General features: G+C 41.3%; 1 protein-coding gene across 1 annotated transcript; it reads right to left on the reverse strand.

The window, feature by feature from the left end:
- Positions 1-1472: 1472 nt before the first annotated feature.
- Positions 1473-18724, reverse strand: camsap1a (calmodulin regulated spectrin-associated protein 1a). The gene is made up of 21 exons (XM_062434488.1): positions 18541-18724; positions 12081-12343; positions 10645-10806; positions 10478-10558; positions 9836-9868; positions 8592-8733; positions 8229-8368; positions 7416-7512; positions 7159-7285; positions 6867-6952; positions 6352-6436; positions 4430-6213; positions 4160-4330; positions 3753-4120; positions 3512-3648; positions 3182-3390; positions 2954-3016; positions 2559-2643; positions 2302-2423; positions 1927-2045; positions 1473-1763 (listed from the first exon to the last, which is right to left on the reverse strand). The coding sequence occupies exons 1-21, from the start codon at positions 18722-18724 to the stop codon at positions 1473-1475; spliced, it is 4749 nt and encodes a 1582-aa protein (XP_062290472.1).
- Positions 18725-19807: the final 1083 nt, after the last annotated feature.

Genomic DNA, 19807 nt, shown 5'->3' on the forward strand with positions numbered 1-19807 from the left:
TGAGGAAGGAATATAAACACAAACACACCACAGACCACTAAAACACACATTTCATCAAAAAACGTACCTAGTTGCATTTTATTATATCTCTTTAAAATAAATTAACATACAATAGAATACAATGAAATAAGACTCATAACATCTCTGAAAGCCTGTAACAGAATAAACCTCAAAATAGTGCCTGCTTTTTAGTAAACATAACTTGTACATAATGTACAAAAAATACTACTCAAAAAATGTACAAAATGCAGCAAACAAATATCAAGTATTGTGCAGTTTCCCCACCACGTTAAACCAGCCACTGACAGTCAGTCATTACAGGAAAATTACTAGTGCTGCCAGGCAGCGTGTTGAGCGCCAGAAGCTACATTAAAATCGTATGTCTCACCAGAAGCCAGTGAGCAGTTAATGAGTAGCAAACAGCTCAGTGGCATAACTCAGTTCATTTGGGTTCAGAAAAATTAGCCAGTCAGGGATCTCACATGGTTCATCTGGGTGGTGGAATATAAGTATAAAGTTAATACAATATAATGCACTACTGATACGGTATAATGCACTGGGTCTCAAAAGCGTCTCGTCTGGAATAAATACTTGTACAATTTCTCATACTGTAAAAACATTATCTTAAGACTTCTCTTCCACTGGAACAGCAGCTCTCAAACTAAAAAAAAAGAAAGAAAAAAAAGAAATGTTTTGTTGCCTTGTTCCATTTTTCTGTTGCATGACAGAAGTTTTAAAGCATAATCCAGTAAAGAGCCAGTAAACACATTCAGAGCCTGGTGCACACAGCTCTTTCCAAACACAAATACTCACACACTTCCCCAAACACACTAAATAGAAAACAAGACTGGACAGTACCACACACTTACATCCATTCCATACTTTGATTAAAAAAACATTTGTTCAAAGCTCCCTCTTCATGAAAGCACTGACCAGTAGTAGTAAATGGTGAATTAATAGGGGCTCTGTATGTGGAGCCTGGCTTTATCACAGCTGTAGGGTTTTTTTTTGCCAAGCTGATATAGCAAAGAGTGAATGTTCACCACAACATGTCTGTAGTTGCACTTTATATCAGTAGTATGAAGATTCAGCAGTATTCAACTTGAGGGTCCATTTCCTGTTCAGTCCATCATCAATAGTGCCAATTTAATGTAGGACGTACCTACAAATCATAACACAAAAGTGTGACATGCAAAATAAAATGGTAACAAAACAAAAAGAAAAAAATCATTTCAGTGCATTTAGTTGGCAGGTGTGTTGTATTCTCACACTGCTCCAGACTGACATCTCCATTCATGAGAACATGTCGTACCACTCCCACTTGCACTGGCAGGCTAACCCCACTGTCTAAAACACATCAGTCACATGATCGTGTGTCAGTCATCTCCAAGATTATTGGGTCCTGCCCAACAGTACTAGATACATCAAAAACAGTCATAATTGTCCATCTCTCTTTTCTCTCTTTTTTTTTCTCACTTCCTCCGTGCGCTGCCTGGTCTCTTGGCCTGCCAGAGTTGATTGTGGATGGTCAGGGCGTCTATGCTGACCGACACAGACTTGGCTGGGATGACGGTGAACTGCTTGCGGTCCGAACTGTACTTGTAGAGCTTGTCAATCATCTTCCGGGTGATAAAGCGCGGCCCTGTACCTGTGAATTTGACGATCTCCTCAGTGTCTGGTGAGAAACAGTAAATGCCGCGGAACTGGCACCCGCCGTCACGGAAGAGGATGATCAGATGATTGGACTCACACTTCTCCAGCTCCTGTAATCAGTCATTAATTAAACGTAATTATTGAATGTGGAAAAACACAACTCCCAAACATAACTGTGTAAGAACCAAATCTACGTTTGCCAACTTACACAAAAAATAAACAAACCATTGCTCATTCAAACTCAATAAATTAATTTGAAGCGATCACACTGACCTCCAGAACAAAATTCTTCTGGCCCTCATTGACCTTTCCGGCCAGGCAGCAGTGTGCGATGGCGTTGATGATGATTGGTTTGTTGGACTTGGAACTTGGCTCTTTGAAAAGTTTCGGACCTTGACAAACAAAACATAACATAAGAGACAAATAAGAGAAATGCATAAACGTTTGCATGTTTTTAAAGGAATAGTTCAACATTTTGGGAAATATGCTTATTCACCTTCTCCCTGAAGCTGAATAACGTACTAAGCAAGAAAGTAAATAAGCATATTTCTCAAAATGTAGAACTATTCCTTTTAAGAAAGCTTGAAAATGTACTGCACAGACCTCAGTGTTACATGAATAAATAGGTTCCTCTGCATTACTGCTCACCATTGTACTCTGTTGAAGTGATAGAAGAGGCTATGGAGGCGCTTTCCCAGTCCCTCTCCATGTTCCTGCTAGATGCTCTGCTCAGCATAGGGAATGACTCCATAGAGCACACAGATCCAGCCCTAGAAGACGTACCCATTAGTGAATCAAATAACTATGCTGATAAACAAGATAGGAACTGATAATCTCCATTAAACAGGATGTCACTGTGTGTAGATTTGGGATGACAATAAAGTTGAGATGGAGCTTTAACTCACCTCTGTGACTCTGCCCCGCCAGAAATGACACTGTCTGCCTCAGTAGCCAAAGACAGTGTGGATCCACGATGACTGCTCAGATCAGCTGGAAGTCGCAGAGACAGAAGGATTTAGTAGCAGTTACTTGCTACTACTAAATAAAACACAAGTGTTGTTTGTCAATCCCACACCTGTTCAATTTCCACATGACAAGCAATGGGCCAAATCCTGTAACGTTTCTCTAAATACTAACTAGATTTTTATTCTATCAATCAAACAACTCCTGTGATTATGACAAATAGATCATTGCCATATCAGATTTGGATTTTAAACTACGGAGGGATTGGATCAACAACTATTTTTATGGGCTGTGTATGCTTGATATCACATCATGCAGAGCAGGTTTGAAGGTTCACCTCCCCTGCAGCCTGCTGCTGAGCCCTGGGCTTTGATCAACATGGACACCTTCAGAGAATGACCTGCACAACACACAGGTGCACACTCAGAGCATGACAACCAATGTGCACAAGTGAACTGAATGGAAAATACACATACAACAGTGTATTTGATTACACGACAGCATGTAGACAGACTGGAGTAGTAGACAAAAATATAAGCCCTTGAACGGGATAAGGTGCTCTTACGTGTGGCAGATCCTTTGGAGAGGCTGTTGGACTCTTCTCGGTGAAGTGACTTGGGCCTGCTCCTGCGGGATTTAGTCCGTGGGCGAGGCTTGACCAGACCCTGCTCCTCCATCAGGGCTTGCTGCTTCCTCTCTAGATATTCCTGCTTTATTAGCTCTCGACGTGCCTTTTCCTCTTCTTTACGAACACGATCCTCTTCTGCCTTACGCCTTGAAGAAAGGAAAATTATTTAATTCCATTTCAGTGTGTGACAAATATATAATCCTGTATACACCTATATCTGCCTTAGACAATCCCTTATCCATGTTGTTAGAGTGTGTGAAAACATACCTAGCCTCGTCACGTTTAAGCTCACTCTCTACTTCTTGCTGTTGTTTGCGAATTCTCGCCTCTTCAGCTTTGCGCTGCTGTTTGAGAAGGAAGGCAGCACGACGCTTTGCCATTTCATCTTCTGCCTTCTCATCGTCCTGGAAAACAGAGGAGAATACTCATTATTCAAATACTATTTATGTGTTTTGGGTGGTACTCTTCTCTTTAGCACTCATGAATATGCAGATATTCTGAAGTTTACCTTAAAGAAGAAGCCTATTACATTCTTCTGCTCGCCCTCTGTTGTGCAGTCTGTTAAATCTGTGCTGCCATCCTTCACTGAGTCCTTAAGCTCTGACAAATCGACCTCAATCAGTTGACCCTTGACCCTGGTACTCTCATCTCCACCCACGGCCTCCGTCCCTGAGTTGCCAATGTGGTTCTCTTCTCTCTCTGCAGCCTGTGACAGAGATGTGGGCATATTGGAGATGACTGGCGGGTCCTGTGATTGGGGTTTGTCTGAGAATCGCCCATTTCCCTCTCCACTGCTGCGTTGGTTGGGGTCATCATGAACTCTGAAGGTGGTGCCTCTCTCTAACCTGGAGCTCTCAGTAACCCCTGCCTCCTGCCCTCCACAAGTATTTTCTGTAGGAGAGGGCGTGCATGGACTGTCAGAGTTGATCGAAGCCGTCTTGCTGTTCTCGTTTGTCTGCTTTCGCTCTGAGGCTTTGTTGCGTTGGCTGGAGCTAAGTTTGGGAGGACGGCGAGTGGGAGCAGTATTGCTGCCACCGATATCGACAAAGTGAACTGCGAACGATCTAGAGTCTAGAGAGGTAGAGGGTGATGTTTGTGTTGTGTTGAGAGTTGTGCTAGGTTCTGATTGTACGGGATCTGGCGGTGAGACCACGTTCTGCTTCATCAGTCGGTCTTGTACGGGATCTGGCGGTGAGACCACGCTCTGCTTCATCAGTCGGTCTTGTACGGGATCTGGCGGTGAGACCACGCTCTGCTTCATCAGTCGGTCTTGTTGTAAGGAGAGCTGCATCATCTGCTGCTGAATAGAACTAATAGCTTCATTGAGGAGATCTATGGAGCGGGAACATTCATTCATGTCAGGTTCAGCTCCATTACCCTGGGACAAGGTGTTCAGCCTGTTGTCTCTGTTTATCTTTCCTCCATCTGTTTGACCTGCCTTAGCCTGGACTTTCAGAGCATCAAGACAGGAGTCATCTTTGCAGGACTGGGTTTTCAATTTACTCTTGTCAGCACCAGCTAGTTCTGAGGAGATGGAGTGTTTCAGAGGCAAGGGAAGTGTTTCACTCTTCCCTCCACCCTTCTTCACGATGTTTAAGAATGCAGCTTTCCCTAGCTTTAGTCTCTGACGTGCCGATAGGGTCTCCATCTTCTTCTTCTGATACTCTATAGCACGTCTTTGCTCTTCTAGCTGCATGTGCAGTTGCAGCAGCTCTGAAGGCACAACTGATGGACTCACCATCATATTCTTTCCCAACACTGAAGCAGGCTCTTTCCCCACCCAGCTGGAGCTGCCCTCACTCCTCAGCTGCCAAGGAGGGCAGGGGGTAATCTCCGAGCCATCTGGTGTGGTCTTCTGGGAGCTGCTGGTACTTGAGAATCCATCACGGAGGGCAAGTTTAAGGAGCTTTCTCTCTGCAAAGCTGGTCATTTTGACACTAGTGCTGCCTGAAGCACTGCAGCTGCTTGCCCAGGATATCGTACTGAGGCAAGGGCTTGAGCGCCCACTGCCATCTTCCTTATCATCCCGCTCACTCACCTTTAAGTCTTCCCTCAGCTTGGCTGACTCCCCCTCTCCCTCTCCAAATACACACACCTCACCATCTTCTAAGAATTTTCCCTTTCCTTTCCTCACCACCTCTCTAGTCAGCTCCATCTGATCATCGTCCTCATCATCTTCCTCAAGATCTGCAATGTCTGAGTCAGAGTCAAGTCCTACATCCATCCCACTGGATAGAGGACTGTGGTGGTCTGGCTCTCCTGACATATGAAGAAAAAAACCGTGGGGCTGTTTCTTCACAGGCTGAGGGGTGCCTGTCGACCCTTCCGTGGGTGGCCTGAGAGCGCTTGGGACTGATTCTACCATAGGTATGGGTGTAAAAGCGCTTCTGTTTGCCTCAGACACCAGGGCTTTCTTCTGTGAGGTGCTTGGGACACTGGTGGTTGTTTTCCTGTAAGCTAGCGCCGCTCTAGAACGACTCTCACCACTCTCCTCCTCCTTGTTCAGACTGATGCTCTTCTCTTTGGCTGGCTTAGGGACGGCAGGCATCAACGGCTCCAGATAGTAGCTGTCTGCCTGGTGGTCTGGAGTAAAAGGACCCGCATCAAGGCGAGGAGAGCAGCGACTATTAGAAAGCCTTGAGGTGGGGGTTGCATTCTGGACTTCCAGCTCATCCTGCTCCATGTCACTCTCAAGTCGTTTTCTGGAAAACACAGGAGGGTGGATAACAGCAACCAGCTCCTCCTCCTCTATTTCCTCCTCCTCATCCTCTATTCGAATGTGACTGAGAAGACTTTGACCAGAGAGTCTGTGTTGAGGCAGTGTTCCTGACCCCAGCAAGTGACTGGGGGTAATACTCATAATGTTGGAGGCCAAGCTGTCTTTGCTGATGGAGCGAGCGAGGCTGATGTTGTCTGTATCATCCTCGAGAGGAAAATGGAGGGCATAGGGGACTGGCTGTGATAAGGGCCTGGAGAGGGAGAGAGGGAAGAATATGATTTAAGCAAGCTGAGGGAAATCAATCAAGAAACAATAAATCTTCTGTTATAACTGTACCTGTCTCTAGATTTAATAGAGTAACTGTGAAGGTTGTAATTAAACTTCTCACCTCTGCCTCCTCTCTGGCCAGGCCAATACTGCTCCCTGATTCTGCCCATCGGAACGCGTCAGAGGGTTGGACCGATTACTCAGCTCTGTACAAAGAAAATATCTGTATTAGAAAATGGAAGAACGCTTAAACATGCAATATTAATGGTTGATTTCAACAAGTTGAGGAATTCCCAAACTACAATATTAAGCTGACCCCACAAAAATCTGATATAAAAATAACTCTAAACATTGAATTCAGTCCAAGACAGAATCTGTTATTTAAGTTATTAAAAGTTATTGATGAAGAACTGATAAAGTACATTGTTTTATGTTTGAAGTGGACAGACAAGGAAAAAACAAGAAATCAACTTAAATGCATTAAGATTACATAGAAAGGTTTTGTATATCTGTATCTTCCCTCTCCCTTTTCTCTGCCCTCAGGCCTTTCCACAAATGTGATTATATACGGTTTGAAGATCTTTGTCAATTGAGTCAGCAAACTCAGAACTTAAGTACATATTTTTTTTACATTACCTGAAGTGTCATCCTCAAGCCTATTCTGTTGTCTCTGTCTCAGTGGCAGTAGAGAGTGAGATGGGCTTAATGAGCTTTGTTTAGTGCTGTTAGGGATATAGAGAGATGTTAGAGTTTTACAATTAAATCTGGTTTGATTTCTAAGATGTTATCATATAGTATAAAAAAGTTATGTGTGATATTGTAATAATGTAATGTGAAAAAGTATAGTACATTAATCTATAAAACAGTAACTTGAAAGTGAAACAGGTTCTGTGTGGTGTTTCTGAAAAACACAGTTACTGTATATTACCCGAGGTCAGGGCTTGGGGGCGTGGTCAAGACGTCAGCAGAGTTTGACGATGTCAGGAAACTACGTTTAGTGACATTGGAGATGGGTAGATGGGTTCGAGAACTCTTCGGCTGCAGCAGCAATCTCACTACAAAATTTGTAGAAGGGGATATTAACCATTAGAAGAAATCCTTTAACATGGTTCACCATTTTTAAATATAATACCCATTAGCAGTTCAATACATGAAAACAGAATACATCAAGACAGCATGCTTTACCATCTCTAATTTCCTGAAGGTCCCTGGGCTGTACAAAGTCAGGCTTTACAACCTCACACCACCAGAAGAGCTCAGCAATGAACACCATCATGTTATGCTGCAAGATACAAGGTCAAGTTTAGTAGCAAGGCACAGCAATGAATACTGCAGTGTGTTTCTTAAAGCTACCGTAGTCCATATTTTTATATTTCAATGGATCAGATGACTGTGAGTATTTGAAAGAGGTCAGTTGTTATAACAAACTCAACCTCACTATGCAGTTCCCCTGAACGCTACAGAGCCTCTTAGCTTATCTTTAAGCCCTTTGTTTTGGTTTTACAGCCTGTGATTTTACTGTTTTGATTCAAACTCAGCACTCTTATCAGCACTATTTTAAACCACAAAAACCTCTGATATACTGGGGTTCTTGTGTCGAAAGAAAAGTTAGATGAAGCTACTGTCTAGCTAACCTCTACATTGAATTTGATGGAATATTTAACACACTTAATTTCCTTACAAAATGAATCTGAAAATGTGCAGATTTTAATTTTTTTAAGCATAGCATAAGTAAGTAGAATGATCTAGGCATTTAACATAGCAAAACAGAGATAAAAGAGATTGAATATTAAACTTTTTCAGGAGGACACAACCACAAGTCCAATTAAATGCGTCATCTGGATCTGAAAATATAGGCCCTGTTTGTTAACATGATTGCCATGTTAACTTTATAAGGTGGTTAAATGTCAGTGTTGCGTTTACTTCGTCATCAGCTGGTCATAAGTGTCCAAAATGCAATTAATGCAGGTTTAAGGTATTCTGTGTTTTTTGGCTCACCCTCAGTACTGGTGGAGAATACAATATGTCCTCAGGCTTCATATAGAAGCACTTGTTCAGGTATTCATTAGAGAACTCCTTCAGTAGCTGGATGTTGTAGATGCTGTCTGCTATGGAGGGGACCTCCTTCAGACAGATATCTGCAAAAAACAGGATGCACAGAACAGTCAACACTATCATCTACAGAATATTGCGTTCTATGATAGGTAAGTGGTAGAACAAGGTCTTTTAAACCTATTTCTAATGCAAGTCAGAAGATCTTAAAACATCATATAACTTTCAGCAAGAGGGGTTCCAGGAAGTGAACAACTGCAGTATCTAATGCCTTTCTTCAGTGGATCTAGTCGTAGAGTGTTACTATACCTTCCAGTCTGATGAGTTCTGGGCAATAAAAGTGGATCAAAGCTAGTAGTGCTGAGCCGTCAGAAATATCCTTCAACAGGTCATCCAACAGGGGGAAGTGTTGAAGTGTCCGACCTGACAGGTGATCTCTGCGATAACGTACCTACACAACCACAGAGGGCGCAAGTTCAGATAAACTTCACAAATGTATCTCATCAAAACGGAGCCACATGCTCACTTATCATATGCAAACACAACAATATTCACCATGTAAATTATTTTTGATCATTTATTATTTTCTAGCTCTCTTTAACACATATCATGTGTTTATCATGTACAGTTAGTCTTTTAAAGAGACATCTGACCTGTCATATGGTACTGTAATAGTGTTTGTATTTTCACGCAACTCTTAAAGATAGTAATCCCTTTCAGGTACAAGAATTTAACAAAGACTAAGATGGGTTTAGTAGCATGTGCACATGATCAATGATAATATTTAAAAAAAGGAAAAACACAATAAGGGATAGGATGAAAGGAAGAAAATGGTCAATGGGGAGTACATTACCACACGAGAGAACTCCACAGGGTCCAATAAGCAATGGGCCAGAGCATGCATTAAATCAGGCTGGTGAAGGAAGAATGAGATGATTGGGAAGAAGTTAATAAAATGAGGTGAGCCTTGACTGGATGAGTGGCTCCATACAGGTTCTTTATGGCAACAAAGACTTATAAGGGCCTGGTAGTTCATCTGGTTTCAGGGTTTCACAACAAAAATCAACAAAAAAGAAACCACACAGGGAGTAAAGTGGTGTGTGTGTGTGTGTGTGTGTGTGTGTGTGTGTGTGTGTGTGTGTGTGTGTGTGTGTGTGTGTGTGTGTGTGTGTGTGTGTGTGTGTGTGTGTGTGCGTGTGTATTCTGAGAGGAGTGATGAATATGTAACTGAGCTGAAAAATGAAACAACTGCCTAAGGTTTCATGCAAGGTAAAAAGCAAATAAAAAAGGGAGGAGTTTTGTGAGTGTGCTGTTTCTTCCTTTGCCACCAAGGGGCACTGTGTCATGTCACTGTATTTAAACGTCACACCATTCTATATAACACTAGTCTTAATTAATGCCTGGCTAATTTCTTGTTTGGCCAGTTACAGTTTATTTTTACTTTAGCTGTCACATTGTGTTGTCCCAATGTGACATTGACAATTATACACTTTAAAGACACACACATACACACATGCACACATATTGGAAGTTGCTATGTCGGTGGCACTTACAGGTACAAGCTTCCAGTACCATTTGGAGGGAGACTAGTAGTGTCCAAGAGGCAGGAAGGGGAGGAATTTAGGGGGGAGACACAAACAGGAAGAGCAGCAGACAAGTCAAGGGTCAGATACAGTGATAAGGAATCAATTATCCCCAGTTACCATGGAGACAGATCTGATTTTACAACTGGAAAGAGTTAGGCTGGATGAGTCAAGGATATGTAGTTTAACAGAGAATAGGGAAATGAAGAAATAGAACTATGAGAATAGAGGCCTACGTTTGCGTATTATAATTTTAAAGTTTCATGAGTACAGTTACACCGTGTGTTGTCCCATTATTTCAGTCAATTTTCCTTTTCTGATTGACTGATAGGAACCAAACCATGCCACACACTTCAAAGTTGTGTTTGAATCTGTGATCAGAAGGTGACATGAAGTGCTCATCAGATCACAACGCAAGCAAGATCTGATGACAAAACCTACACCCGTGACAGTTAATGCACCCAGTGAGGACAAGATACATCATGCGAGTGAAATCACAGCCAGGAGGACAATAGACAAAGACAACGACGTCACTAAAGAAAGACAGTGTGTTACATAGAAGAGCTTCTTTCTGAAGCAGTGACAGAAAGAAACGAGGAGAGAGGGGGATACCTTCTGGTGACTAGGTGATTCCAGCAAATGTTGTTTCATTTTCAGCTCTTTTTCTGAGATCTCCCTCATCTTCATGTTCACCTTTAAGCGACAATGATACTGTAGGTCAACGCAAGTGAAAGAATACACAAATGCAAACAGGAACACGTGAATGTTTGGTTTCTTACCTTGTTGATCCAAAAGACCATTGCGTCTTCCAGGTCAAAAGGCAGCTCCTTGGAGGCACTGAAGTTCGAAAAGCGCTTGACACTGGACACAACCCTCTCAATGCTGATCATCTCCACTGTGTAGGCCATCATCAGGGCATCAATGAGGTGGATGTGGGAGCTCTGGAAGAACATAATTAACAGGAAGAGATTATGAGTTGTCTTTGAATGTAACAACAGCAAGATAATTTTGGATTTGATGGGCGTTACTATACAATGACATTTCCTGCCCCATGTCATGATAACCCTGAATAACCTTTAAATAAATAGGTATTTTATAAATGAATTTAAGCCTCCATACTGATAGCAAATACCAGATTGCTGCTTCTTTTTCATGCATACAACTCTGATTTAACATACTACAAAGTCATTCATGTTTTCACACTTTTCATACATTGTCTTCAATCTACTCTTGCTGGGCCTGCAGAGAGTCAAATATGCAAGAAAAAAACGGCATTCATTAAGCAGTTACATTGTAGTTACATACAAGATTAAACAGAGAGGATTTCAATGGGATTTCTGATTATTAAATAAGAATACTTAGACCATTATTTAGTCAGGGAATAAAAGGCTTTTACACTTCACTTACATTACATTCTTTGGAGAAGTATCACCAAATAAGCTGGCAACCTACACTTGCCATCTGGCCAAGAGCTAATGTGACTTTTCTTGCAACAGCCAAATGTGAGCCAAGAGAAATGAGATAAATAATTAATCAGTGGACGAGACAGGTTTTGCAGGTTTTAAGAGTGTGTACCTAAAATATTCATGAAGCAAAATGAGCCAAAAGGCTAAGAATTTATAATTTACTATGAACTCACTGCTCAGAGGTACTGTATTAAGTGTAAAGGCACAAAAGTCAACAAGGCCAGCTGACAAACGGTTTATGTTGCATGAGTTGTAAAGTGTCAATATGAATGCAGCTATACTCTAGATTCATATTTAGCTCAAATGGAGATACCGAAGAGACTCAGATACACCTATTCATTTTTCTATACAATTTAAGAATCAAAAATCAAGGTCATGTTTTGAAGTCTACTGAGAAAGAGTTGATATTCAGGTGATGTTTCATTGCAGTGAAAATGTTTCTCCACCATAAACCTTTGCCTTTTCACACCATTATAATACTGTGTGTGAGTCATAAAAACGGCAATAAGTCAGGACAACGACTTCAGCAATCTATTCATGTGTAGGCTAGTAAGGATTTTGCTTTTAGCAGGCTGTAAGTCCTGCCCTGTTTCCATCACAACTCAGTGATGGCGCATCTCTTAGATTGTGGTTAAAAAACACCTTTTTCATTGTATGCCATAGAGAGCAGATAATAAAACGTATATGCACTACTTCCACTTTTTATTTGCTGATTGACATCTTTTAGATATTTGGATTAAACTACCCACCATCTTTATGGGAGCTGAGCTGAGGTCCCGACTGGAGACTGGTGTGTTGTCGGTCTCTAGGACATAGATGCCTTTCCTGGAGAGGGCCTGGATGACAGACTGATGGCTTTGGAGCGAGGCTGCCTGCTCAGCGTGCAGGATGAACCCACACACCCGGCAGTAGAGCTCTCCAGATAGCAGCAGGTGGATGATGGGGGGCTTAATGTGTTCCTGCTCATACTGGTCGGTGTAGAAGGGGTCCCGCAGGTCAGCAGGGATGTGATCTGGAAAGAAGAATAATGAAAAGCATACATGGATTTTAAATTAATGTCTACCTGCTTTATTTAAAACTACTGAAGTTTTATTAAGCCACATTTCAGGCCATGCAGCCACACTCAGACTAATATGCACAAACACGTGTCCACCGATGTGTCACCATGTTGCATAACAGAGGATCTCTCAAGACGCAGACTTGCAAGGTATTAGACTGTCTAAGAAGAAACCATTGCAAGAGGAGAGAACTGAGCCAAAGTCAATGGTTAAACAGCGTGCCAGGTAGCAAGTCTGGAGGCCGATAGGTTGACCAGAGGTTTTAAGCCAATGAGCTAACAGGACTTAGCTGTCATACTTAAGCTGACTGTGTTGTCCCAGCCAGCTTGGTGTTTTCCTGCTCATGGACACAGACATGGGGCAGCTATTTTTATATGCCTTGGACATGCTAATCCAGAGTTAAGGCCTGAAGCACTCACGAAATTTAGCTTCCACCGCTTTCTGGGTAGGTAGGAGGCAACAGAGAGACTATTCAAACATGATGCCAGCCAGAAAACAGCCTGATGAAGTTAGCAAACCAGCAGGGTTATGTCTTTGATAAGGGCAAAAGATAAAAGAGCTATTTAGAAATTAGATTTAAAATAAGGTTGATTTCCCTCTCCTTTGAAAGACAATATCTTATTTCACAACCTTTTAGCAGTTATATCCATCAAAACAGTCAGTCTTGATTACATTTTACTTTCCAGATAACTCTCCACTCAGTATACAGTTATATACAGCTTAAAAGAACAATTCAACTTTTTAAGCAATACACTTATTTACGTTCTTGTCCAGAGTTGGATGGGAATACCATTGTCATGTCAGTGGAGTTATTGTAACATGAAGCTAAAGCCAGTAGCTTAGCTTAGCCTAGCATAAAGATTCAAACTATACCAATTTATTGTGTCACTGACCAAATCAGTAGCTCTTAGTTGTGGAGCTCCTCACTGGTGACTCAGAATCTGCAGAGGACTTAATGTACTACTGAACTAAAGACAGGACAGGTCACCAGAGTTTTGTAATTTACTGTACTATTACATTTAGTTTGTTTAAGCCATGTGAAACCTGGGAGTGTCTACTGGATGTCTGGCAACTTCACAGTGATCAGAAGACTCCAGGAAATCATTACCACACATAAAATCCCTGTAAAAACACAAATTGTCGCTTTTCACACTTCAGTTCTACAAAAAGAAGATATATAATGGATTAATTCATGAACATAACTTTGTACAGGGTCAGGCTACCTCTTTGATCCTGTTTACTGTCTTTATGCTAAGCTAAGCTAATCACCTATTTGTTTTAGCTCTGTAATTAAAGCACATACGTAAGTGTGGTATTGATCTTCTGATCTAACTCTCGTCAAGAAAGCAACTAATCGTATTCTACAAAATGTCAAACTATTCCTTTAACAAGAGAGTACATTAGTGCTAGTGCTCAGTAATCACACTTATAAAAAAACAAAAAAACACTATTAAATTAGGAAAATATGACCAGTGCTATAAAATACCAACATAATTGCATCAGTATAATCAATACTCCCCCTTTCTTTTCTCATTTTGCTTCCCATTAGCTTACTGAGATGAACAGGCAAAACAAGACATCCATCAGTGGAAAACACACAGCAAGCTCAGATCTACAGCACACTGTGGAGACCTCAGCTGTGTCTTTCACAGCAGACTGCTTACTTGGCACTGTGTACCTACAGTCTCTGTTTCACTCTCCGCTGTTGTGTTTTGCTGCCATATGGGCCTAAGAATAACAGAACATGTGTGAAAATACTCATTGTGCATCCTTCCATGTCTGTGTTTATCTGTCATTTGTGTTTCTCTCAACAAAACCAAATCTTGCAACTCCTCCTCCAGCCAATCTTCAAACACAGCAATTTCTCGAGTCCCAGCTGTCCCTGAATGCCCCCTCATCCTCCCTGGTTGCTGTGGAGATGGTGATGGGGAATGCCAGCATGACCGGTGGTGGGGGCTGGGTGGCTGTCCCATCTCTTCACAAAAGGCATGCTCACTGAATCGTTTTTTATGGAGCCTGACATCAGGAGGTGTGTGTGTGGCATGAAGACTCAGAGGGGGGAGGCAGGACCTCCTCTCTAATCCTAGTTGCTAATACTCCTTATATGTTTATTATCCACCTGATCCAAGCGTTAAAGCCCACCCTGGTGTGTGTGTGGTGTGTGCACGTGTGAGGGAAATCAAGAGGGAGGGAGGGGAAGCAGGGAAAGCCTTTGTTCCTATTTTTTCAGACACAAGGTCAGACTGATCTGCAGAGGTCCTTGCCGATGGTCCAAGCAGAGCTGTCAGACTCTGGGCTCTGCAGGGAGAAACACACAACTATACTCTCCATTAAGACGGCTTAATGGAGAATCCTCCAGAAGATGTGTTGGGAAAACATAGCCTTTAAGCCGATGCACCCTTTAGGCACACTTAGATGTCTGAACCTGCAGAAAAAATGAAAGCAATTTGATGTGCTACTGTTGAGCGAGCTCTGAGATATGTCACATATGCTTTATACCCACTGACACTTACTGTAAATAAATATACAATATATAATCTTGTAGTGGTCACCAAAAATGCTAATGTTTCATTTCATGGTATTGGCTGAAAATGCACATGATTTGATATAATTACTTTCAGTCAACACTATTTTGAGGACATCTACAAGTATTGTTTATATTACACAATATAATAGAGCTATAAGCAGCTGATTGGAGACACATCTGTATGAGTATATGTGTTAACCTGTAAGTAACAAGATACTGCAGTTCAGAAATGCCAAAGAAAAAGTGTAGGTGACAATTCTTGATTAAATTTAAGGGATATTTATTAAACAAGTTTGTGTTTGTTGTTAGGTTAAAATTACTATCACTATCATATCATTTTCAGATTTGTTATTAGCATCAAAGCTCCAGTACTGACTGTGACTCTCACTTACATTCTCTATTTCTCTAATGTTAACAAAACAAAACAAAAACGAGATGTATTATTTTATTTATCTGTGTTGCAGCTTTAGGATTAAGTGACTAACTACTGAAAAATATGATAAAAGAAAAAATATAAAACTAGTGGTGTTGTGGGTAAAGTTTTCTAGTCACATTCAAGAAAACTAGCAAACAGCAAACTAGGAGCCACTTCACACTTCGCAACACTACCTTAAGTAAAATTTAATTAAAAACCCCAAAGAAAATTACTTCATGATTCAGGTGCACCAGTCCTCAATCTCACTAAGCCCCATTTTGGTGTTTTGTTTCATCCTCTAAAAGTCTACTTACTATTCTTAAAACATCATCAAAGACGGATATTTAGTAAGTAAAGGTGTGTAAAATGTGAAACAGTCAGACTAACGAAGCTTATAAAGATATGTGTGAGCTTCCTTCAGTAAAACAAGTGTGGCATAGCATAGTGGCAAGTATAAGAACACATTCTGCCTCTAATCACAAAAAAACAAAGCCAGTGGCTCCGTTTTCTAGAAAATGACATTAAGAAAACATTTAAATGTTTCTCCAGAGGCCATTAATAAAAGTGCCATGACTTAAACAAACAGGCTGTGTTGAACAAAGACACAAGCCTTCGGGTCCAATCCCATTAAACACTTAAACATGTGACTATCTGTGGTGACTTTCACACCAGCACAAACAGACAACACAGTGCCTCCAGCAGTACTGTGTTGTCTGGTTTGCAGTCTAATCTAATGAGCATGTTTTAGCTCTTTTGACCTCCACACTGACTAAGGATGGCGTCACAGAAAACAAACCAAAAACTGGTGCACTGTTTTTTTTAAAAAGAGGTATAATTTCATAACGGGGGCACATTACTGCTATATATATATACTGGATTGTTTACTCAGACTTACTACAAACTCAGAATAACCACATATTCGCAAATACAGATGGACTATGGTGTATTGATAAGCTCCAATCAGTTATCTGACTTACAGTATCATAACGTGTTAAACAAAATATGTAGTTCCCGCCTAAACTTAAATTCTATGTCTGTAATTCAATCTAGTCAAACCTAAATTATTGGTATTTTTCATGTATAGATCAGGCACCACATTATGAAGATGCTAACACTGAATAAACAAGCATCAATCAGTAGGATGTCAAAGAGTAAAACTTCACAACAAACAGTAGAGGGGCATCTTAATGCGGAGATACTGTGACCCAAAAAATGTTATGACTGATTAGTCAATCAACAGAAAAGCAAAAATGACTCAATCGTGTGGATTTGCTACGTTTCTTTGTCGTATATCAACATAATCTAAATATCTAAAAATTCCTTGTTTTGTACATCCAACAGTCTAGACATACAAAATAAAAACTGATTTTTGTTACTATTTTCAGACATTTTGTAGACCCAAGCAATCTGCAGTAATCTCTAGACCAAGTAATCGAGAAAGTAATCTGCAGATTAAATGATAATGAACATAAATTCTTGGCTTAGTTGCAGCCAAACATGATGTTCAGATAAGTAGACAAAAGTTCTGACTCATACTGGCATTACCAAAATAAAACAGGGTGAATATGAGGTGAAAATACATATTGTTAACCTAATTATATTTAAACAGATGCCTGATTTTATGTCAATAAAAACTAAGCCACTTAACTCTGAAAATACAATTCCAGTACTGTCAATACTGGGTGAAAATGGAGTCAAGATAATGAGCACTAGAAATCAGTACATTGATAAAAGGGCTCCTTAATGTACCTGGCATGCTGTCAGGATGAGCCAATCAGATTAAGGGAAGCAGGAAGCTTGACAGGGAGGTATTGATGGTTTGGTGTTTATTATGGGCATCTGATCTCTGCCCTGGAACAACCCAGTGTTGTATAACAGAGGGGTAAAGCTTTAACCAGCAAAATCAAGGCTCAGCATAAAAAAGGCTCCAGTTGTTGTGAGATTAATGCGATATCAAACCTGCTGGTGTGGTGTAATAACTGTGGTTGCCCCTGAATGTGCTTTCACATAATTGCAACAGATTTCAGGACTGTTTACTTTTATTTTTACGCCATCCTCCCTGTACAGCTGCTGGTCACCTCACCTCACCTCACCCCGCATTCAAAGCCTTTACTACTTTTTGGATTTGTTCCTGCCTTACAGTCAATTTACTGAGTCATCCACTGCAACACAAGAGACAGCACTGTAAGGAAGGAAACACTTAGACTACTGTATGTCTCGCTCATAAAACGGATATGATGACAAAGACTTTTCCTTTACTGAATGACTCTGTGTCTGCCTCACCAATGCCTCATTGTCATACTGAGACTAGTAGGCCTGCATTAACAGCACTGCTGACCCCCTGCGCACACTCCTCAGAGAGCAATCAGCGTGTGACACACAAACCCACATCCAGGCACTGATTTCCAGACATTTACTTACAGCCTGCCGATGTAGAGCAATCATTTTTAATGTTTTAGTAGAGCTCATCAGAGATGGCAAGGCTAGTGACCTGTGCATAAAAGACTTTGGATTGTCATGAGAGATCGGCCTGTGTCTTCATGCACAAACATGGACTGCTGGTATGTTATCAATGTACTATAATTCATTTTAAACAGTGAACATAAGTAGACAAAAAGGCACATGGCACTCTAAATGATACTACATTATTTTGTGACAATTTATAAATCCATCTTTGTTAACAGGAAGGTTGTAAACACATTAATATGTGGTTTACTATGTAGGAAGTGGAGATCTACATGGAATGAATCCTTATTGTCTTCTTTTGAACAAAAAGTGATATGAGGTTTTTAGCTTAAACTATAAACTGGTGGCCTAATGGTTCGAAACATATGATATAACATACAATACAAACATGACAAGTTTTATAGAAGGTGTGTTGTTTTTGTTTCGGGCCAAAAATGGAACCGGTGCAATTGCTATGCCTCAATAAACATATAATCTGTTAAAGCCACTAGATTGCATTGCACAAACATCATATAGAGGCTATAGAGTGTAGTTGTTGATATTATTAGTCTGGAAATATATCTCCACTCTCTAAGTGAACCATTTCTGTGCTCCATAGCTAAACAAACTGTCTCCATGTCACACAACCAGAGCTCATCTCACACACAGTGAATGAATGCAAAACACATAATAAAACACACCCTATACTGTGAGTAAAAACACTAATTCTCAACAGTGAGAGGTAACCACAGAGGAAGTCTTACCTATACCATAAGCTTTGGCAAACAACCAGCGGAGATTAGCGTCTATTTTGGCTCTTGCAGAGTCGTACAGCTCCAGCGGTACAACCTGAGCCTCCATGCCTCCTCCTCCTCCGGCATCATCTGCCGCCGCTGCTGCTGCTCTCCTCCTGGTGCTGTCCCTGCCAGCACTCGCCTCCACATCCATCCTGCACGGAGAGACACGGAAATATTATATCCAGTCTCAACCGACTGCATTACATCATCGATATACAAGAGAAACAACAGGCAGCTCGGGCCTGGCTCACTGACAACACCTGCCCTGGTGATGGTGATGAGGATGAGGAGGATGATGGTGGTGGTGGGGATGATGATAATAGGACGCACCACACATAGGCTCACATAGACTAACCTGCTGGTGTTGTCTCAACTCTCACCGTCATCTTGATTCAGATGCAATGCTATTTTTAATGTCACCACACAAACACGCACACACTGGATTTAGATATTGTTCAGCTGACGATCAGCTGATGATGTGTTTGGTTGGAGTGAATGAAAAGCTGCACTTTGAGACATCCATTATGCAGAATATAGGCCTACACCTACTGTTTTATTGTTGCCTATCAAAAATGAAGCATAATTACCATCTTTTCGCAGCTGCTGTAAGGTATTTAGCTCAGTCCAGTCGAGCCTTTGGCCGGTTGACCATTGAATGATCCAATCGTTTACTGTATTGCTAAAATGCGCATACGTACTTCGAAATTTAAGGCTTTACACACAAATAAAGGCTCACCTCTAAGGGCTCATTGGGTCTCCTCCGCGGCTGTATGTTGGAGATGTGCTGTTAAAACGCCGACATGCTGGCCTGGCTTCAGCTAACAGTGAAATAACAGAGGACTCCTCCCCAACCAGCGACACAAATCTCCGGCCTCCCAGGATAAAGCTGCGTGCCGCGACTGATGGTCGGTAATCCAATAATAAAAATCTCACTGGCAACCATACGGGAGTGTGTTTTCGAGGAAAATATTAACGCCCAAAAGCAGGCTGATTCATATTTGCTGTCATCGCCTCTGAGAGAGAGAGAGAGAGGACCAGCAGGGTCCAACAACAACGACAACAGCCCTGTTGTAGGAGCCTGTCTCTATGGGGACGAGCTCGGCTGTAACACACCTGTTCACCTGCTGAGGGCGCTGTATACCTGTACACAGAGAGAGCCTGAGCATTAATCATCTGCAGCAGTGCCAATGAATAATCTGTACTGATTCTGCATACTCAATACTAATACTGCAGT

Source organism: Scomber scombrus, chromosome 15 (genome assembly GCF_963691925.1).
Source record: "Scomber scombrus chromosome 15, fScoSco1.1, whole genome shotgun sequence".
Lineage (NCBI taxonomy): Eukaryota > Metazoa > Chordata > Actinopteri > Scombriformes > Scombridae > Scomber > Scomber scombrus.